Source organism: Maniola hyperantus, chromosome 25 (genome assembly GCF_902806685.2).
Source record: "Maniola hyperantus chromosome 25, iAphHyp1.2, whole genome shotgun sequence".
Lineage (NCBI taxonomy): Eukaryota > Metazoa > Arthropoda > Insecta > Lepidoptera > Nymphalidae > Maniola > Maniola hyperantus.
Window position 1 is genome coordinate 7,955,504 of NC_048560.1, and position 6,582 is coordinate 7,962,085.

The 6,582-nt window shown below is 38.6% G+C and overlaps 1 protein-coding gene across 1 annotated transcript; it reads right to left on the reverse strand.

Moving 5' to 3' along the window:
• Positions 1–5,299: 5,299 nt before the first annotated feature.
• LOC138404099 (uncharacterized) lies at positions 5,300–6,376 on the reverse strand. Its single transcript, XM_069507318.1, has 2 exons — positions 5,884–6,376; positions 5,300–5,626 (listed from the first exon to the last, which is right to left on the reverse strand). The coding sequence occupies exons 1-2, from the start codon at positions 6,355–6,357 to the stop codon at positions 5,333–5,335; spliced, it is 768 nt and encodes a 255-aa protein (XP_069363419.1). The 5' UTR covers positions 6,358–6,376; the 3' UTR covers positions 5,300–5,332.
• Positions 6,377–6,582: the final 206 nt, after the last annotated feature.

A 6,582-nucleotide genomic window follows, 5' to 3' on the forward strand; every position in this document is an offset into this window, starting at 1 on the left:
AGCCGACACCTCTGAGAGCGTTTCCTTGACCCAAATGTCAAAAAAATGAGCGACTCGCATTTTTGTTTGCACTTTTTGAAAAACGTCTAAAAATAGACGCGTGATTAGGGTTGAATACGTTTCTTATTTTATGAAAAAAAGGTTTTTTAAAAGGAATAGTTCTCTCTGTAGGGTTAGTAAAACAAGGGACCTTTAATTGTTAGGGTTCCGTACCTCAATCCGAAAAGGAGCCCTTAGGTATAGGCAGTGGCGTGCACAGGTTTGAAGCCAGGGTAGGCATTAGGTAGCTAGGAACCTGTTTATTGGCAGGTCATAATGAAAAATATGCATTGAGCTATTACTACTGGGGTAAGCAGTGCATTTATGCCTCTATGACCTGCACGTCCCTGGGTATAGGTTCCCTTTGTTGTCTGTCTGTCTGTCGTGGCTATCAAGAAAACCTATAGAGTAGTCCCGTTGACCTGGAATAGTGAAATTTGACAGGTACCTTCTTAGGTTTTGTAGCACAAGTAAAGGCAAAAATCTGAAAACTGTCCATTTGTGTCTTCATCACAAAAAAGTAATTAAAATAACTAGTTGACTAAACTACATGTAGATGGAGCTGTCCATCATTAACTTGCAGTGTTGCACATAAAAGTGTTATATCTTGTATGACGATGGCACGGAACCCTTCGTGTGCGAGTACGACTCGCACTTGACCGGTTTTTAAATGAAAACGAAGAACTCGCGTGGACTACACAAATTTCAATTTTACCCCCTTAGGGGTAGAATTTTCAAAAATCCTGAGCCTAGTCTATGTCATAGTTGCCAAATTTCAGCCCGATCCGTCCAATAGTTTGAGTTGTGCTTTGATAGATCAGTCAGTCAGCCATTTTTTCCTTTTATTAATATAGATATTAGAACGTAAATAAAATAAATAAAATAAAAAAATAAAAATAAAAAAGCCTTTATTATTCCTTATCTTGAACTAAATTATTTACAATATTTTTTTTAAAACAGTATATATATCTACTTTTTACATCTAACATTACCTACTTATTATTAGTAATTTGTTAGTATTTTTTAATTAGTATAGGTGAGTGTATGAACTGTATGTGTCTGTGTGTATGTGTGTGTTCATATCTGAGAGTGTGCTTGTGTGTATGTGGATGTGAGTTTTTGTGAGTGTGATATTGAGTTGTGTGATTTTAGTATGTTAGTGAATCTTAGCATATTTTATTTATTCTTGTTTTTCTTCTTTCTTAGATAAGGACCCCTCTTGGGTATAAGAACGTAGAGAGCTATATTTATATGAGATAGAGTAAGGGTTCGGACACAGCGACACTTCGTTAGGCCCAAATTAATCTGACTAACGTCCTAACCCGCCACGCTTGCTCTGCGAGCCTTACAACTGATAAGGGGGCCTAACATTGGTTCTCGAATCAAACTCGAACGTGAAAATCGTGTATTCATTTTACTATTGATATAGTCCAGTTAGTCTTATCTAATCTCTAGTATACAATAAACATACGTACCTAATTATAATCAAAGCATAAATAAAACCGGTGAAGCGCGAGTCAGACTCGCACACGAAGGGTTCCGCACCATCGTGCAAGATTATGCATTTACGTTTTAATTCACATTAGTAAACCTGCACGCCTGAGAGTTCTCCATAATGTTCTGTTAAATTGTGTAAAGTACGTTGCCCGTGTCCCACACGCGGAGAAACCTCCCCGCCCCCCCCCCCCCCCCCCCCCCCCATGTCATTAGCCATATCCCCGAAGAGAAGTTATTATGACCCAGTTCGCACGTTCATAATGATCCAAGTAGGTATATAGTGAGTATAAAAGTCAACATATTATTAGGAAAAACAAGAAAGCCGGTGGTAGCGCCACATCTGCCAATAATACAAATGGGTTAGGAATAAGGCGCTATCTTATCTCGACGGAGGACGAGAGGTCTCACGGAGCGGAGGGGCTTTTTATTGTTATGCCTCCGAATGGACGCGTTTTGTCTTTAGGGGGTCGGATTTTGCAAATAATATCCTATTTCGCTGCTGACTCTGTTTACATAAGACTCAATAGAATAGAATAGAATATATTTTTATTCAAGTAAACTTTTACAAGTGCTTTTGAATCGTCAACTAGTTTAATTTACCGCTCTCAGGTTCACATACATAGTAGGTACGAGACAAGTCGAGATGGCAATCGGGGTGAGGACGCCCCGCACACCCGCACAGTCCCCGCGCTAACGTGATGTGGGCGGGTGTGCTCGGTGTCCCCCGCCTCATACCTCGATTGCCATCACGTCCTGTCTCGTACTATATATGTAACATGATAAGAGTCATGTGTAGCGGAGCCAACGAAGCGACTAACAGCAAGTCACAGTAACACAATGACGGCGATTAGCGACATAAGCGGCTCGGTCACTCGATACGGAACCCCTCCAAGTGCAGCAACTGCTGACATACTGTGCTATCACTGTAACTGTGATTTATATACTTAATAGAAAGACAGCACGTGAGGGCCAGACCTTCGTTATTTTATAAAAACGAAAAGTTTCTCTGCGTGTTATCCCCAACACTGGGAAGAACGATCCGCGACTATGAAGTTTGGATCTTGCTGACTTTGGGAGATAACAGTACCCGTAGTACAAGATTTTACGTCACACCAAACGAAACCAAATTCGAGAGTCGAAATACTTCCGCGTTACAGTAAAATGGACCTAAACAGCCTCGAATTGAAGTCAAATATTCAATGCCACTGATTTTAATTTCGCAATGTTTCCGCTTGGAGCGCTGGCTGTAGAAGTGTAGACAAACTTGAGCTTTAAAACAAGGTATTTAAGATCTGGTTTACTGTAACGCGGAAGTATTTCGACTCTCGAATTTGGTTTCGTTTGGTGAGACGTAAAATCTTGTACTACGGGTACAGGTGTATAAAAAAAGGTGTAAAAATCTTACGTCATAGTATAAAGTGTAATTACTCTTTTTAGAGTTCCGTTCCTCAAAAGGAAAAGGTAGGTGAAATAGCTAAACGAAAAATCTGAAAACCATGAATTTGTGGTTATATCACAAAAAAAATTTAAATGGGTTCACGAAAAAAATAATTTACTAAATCTCATATAGAACATTAACTTGCAATGTGGCACATAAAAATTGCAAAATACGATGGTACGGAACCCTTCGTTTGCGAGTCCGACTCGCATTTCAACGATTTTTTTGAATAAGCGCTTTTAAACACAGTTGTGACCAGATTTACTTTATACTAGCTTATGCTCGCGACTTTTTTTCGCGACAATTTTCAAACCCCTATTTCACCCCCTTAGGGCTTGAATTCTCAAAAATCCCTTTCTTAGCGGATGCCTACGTCGTATTAGCTATCTGCTTGCCAAATTTTAGGCCGATCCGTCCCCTGGTTTGAGTATTGATAGATCGCAGTCAGTCAGTCACATTTCCTTTTATATTTATTTATTTACACTTTATTGCACACAACACAAAGTAAACATTGAAAAAACACAATACAGGATCTTAATCTAATAGATGTAGCATGTTTTATATATTTAGATTATAAGAATATGTAGGTATAGGAAGTAGGAAGAACTTAATTGCAAACCAATCTAGTGCTTACTAGATAAATACTTAGTCATTATAGGTTCCCCGTATTTGCCGGGATAAGTGTCCCGGGAGACGCAGTTCCGGGAGATCTTGTACACGCGCAGACAAGCATTGGTATCTATAGGTTAAGTTTACAACAGAGATACCTATTACAGAAGTGGTTAAATCGGAATCGGAGTTTTTGTGGTTTGTCGGAATCGGAATCGGAATCGGAGGTGAAGGAAGAAATGTGTTAAGGACAGGTCTAAGAAAATAACATTAGGTACATACATTCTTATTAATAAAAACTTATAAAATAAGACTTCGTCCGCGTGGACTACACCAAATCCTTATTTTACCCCCTTGAATTTTCAAAAATCCTTTCTTAACATGTTTCTATTGTGTACGTCATTATGGTTATTTGCATGCTAAATTTCAGCAAGAGCCGTCTAGTAGTTTGAGCTGTGCGTTGATAGATCAGTCAGTCAGTTAGTCAGCTTTTCCATTTATATATTTTGATAAAAAGATAATACAGGTAGCTGTATAACTACCTGGGTATTGAAAATAAAAACAATCGAATTTAAAATATTAAACTAGAGGTTTCTTACCTTGCTGTTACTGAAGGTTTTTTACTGCTACCTTGTCTATTATTATTCAGATACAAGTTGGCCCTTGACTGCAATATCACCTGGTGTTAAGTGATGATGGAGTCTAAGATGGAAGCGAGCTAACCTGTTTTAGCGTTTAAACTTATGTGAGTGATTTCCAAATTATACATATCTTACACCCGGCTGTACTCACGTGTTTAGTCGACGTTAGCCCGACCTTTTTCGAACCCATCCGGGTCCTTTTTCAAGGAGTCAGTTCGCGCACGCGTCGCAGTTGAGACTGCGCGCCGTGCGCGACGCTGCTCGAACAGCCCGTTGTAACCTGGTGTAGTTAAGCAGCATAGCTATTTGTTTTTGTAGTATCTGCACTGTTTACCCATACACGCAATAAAGACATTTGAATTTGAATTTGATATTTGAGTTCCGATTCCGCTTTCGGAATCGGAACGGAATTGAACTTCGTAACATCACTAGTTTACCCCACGACTTGAGCTAACAGTGTTGATTCAATAGCTTCGCGACTTTACCCCTTTGCTAAACCTCTTCTGATATCCCACAGTACCTCAGATGTGTCTTAGATGTAAGTAAATATCTAGTCTTTAAACATTCCAGCAACTTGAGACCCCAACGTCTATCGGTTCTTCGAAAGATGTTTGCCCCGCCCCCATTGCCACTTCAGTTTCACAGTCTATTCGCCTATGTCAGTTTTTTTGATTCTTGTGCATTTTTGGTTTGATAATGTAGAGGAACTCCAGGCATACGAGTAGCTCTCTCCATCTCCATAACTAAACATGAAGGAAAGCAAGCGACCAAGCAAGCAATAGCCTGAGAATTCTCCATAATGTTCTTAAAGGTGTGTGAAGTCCGCCAATCCGCATTTGGCCAGCGTGGTGGACTTTGGCCATCCCCTTCTCATACTGAGAGGAGACCCGTGCTCTGTAGTGAGCCGGCTATGGGTTGATCATGATGATGATGAAGCAAGCAATGCGCACCATTTCCACACAAATCGTCTAAAGTTTAGACGATTTGTGTGGAAATGGTAACAGAGAGAATATGCTGTACCTACCTAATAACTTGTTGTCGGAAGTACTACAGGACAAGTAGGAGAAAGCCACGATGAAGCAGAACAACATTAGGTATATTTTCATCACTATAGACATCCCATATAAGACTTTTTACAACATTTCCGGCAACATGGATACTTATTCTCGTACGTCACCCCAGTCGTCTTCTCCTCACTCTCAGTCGACAGGTCAGTCGACAGGTCACTCTTATAATAATGGCAATCCTTACCCGACCCCAAACAAGTTCTATTCCCATCTCTCTTTTTCGTTTTCTCCATTTTCTTCTTCCCATGGTAACCAAATCTCGGACATTTCTCATATTTCCCGGACATCATTAACTTTTTTTTCTCCTCTCTATACTCTTTTCTTTTTTTCTTTTCCTTTCATAAAAAAAAGTTAAAAAAAAAGAATATTAGCCATGCTAATCAAAATATATAACAGGAAAAGGTGACTGACTGATCTATCAACGCACAACTCAGACTACTGGACGGATCGGACTGAAATTTGGCATGCAATTAGCTATTGTGACGCTAGGCATCCGCCAAGAAAGGATTTTTGAAAATTCAATTTCAGAAAATTTTGAAATCGGTTCAGTAGTTTTTGAGTTTATTCGTTACAAACATACAAAAATATTTACCCTTTCTCGTTCCAATATCCACAAGTCTAGTTTCTGCTGCATCTTGTGTCGCATCTCCACCATCTTCATCCACTCGCTCTCTGTGATCCCCTCAGGCTTCAAAATTGATTCGAAATCAAACAAATCGTTTTTAGGTCTCCTCTTTTGGAAATATTTAGATTTTTTAAAACTTCTTCTATTCTCTAATTCTGACTTAGAATCTACATCTATTCCTTTTTCTTTATTATTTTCTGTTTCGTTTAATTCCTTAATATGTTGTTTAAGATCACGCAAATATTCCAAGCCGAGAGTAGCTTCAGTATCATTAGCTTGAATTAAAGATTGTACACTTTGGTCGATCGCGATATTGATTTGTTTAAATAAATCACTTTTTTGTTTTTCTAACTCTTCAATAGTTACATTATTTGCCTTTTCATTAACTGCTACAACTATACCTAGAAATAATATTAAAATTAACAAGTTTTCGCCTAACATTTTTCATTTATTTGTAACTTATTTTTCAATCAAATGGAAATCTAGAGCAAAAATGCATAAAATATTTCTCAATACGTTGGTAGTCATAAAAAAGTAAATATTTTATGATTGAAGTTCATTTTAAAGTTATAGAAAACCGGCCAAGTGCGAGTCAGACTCGCGTACCGAGGGTTCCGTACTCGGGTATTTTTTCGACATTTTGCACAATAAATCAAAAACTATTAA

What these genes read in the sequence shown, in the direction of transcription:
- LOC138404099 (XM_069507318.1), bottom strand. Translation starts at nt 6,357, where the DNA reads ATGTTAGGCGAAAACTTGTTAATTTTAATATTATTTCTAGGTATAGTT. An exon ending in GGATATTGGAACGAGAAAGG is followed by an intron (nt 5,627 to 5,883) that starts GTAAATATTTTT and finishes TTTTTATGAAAG; the next exon opens with GAAAAGAAAAAAAGAAAAGA.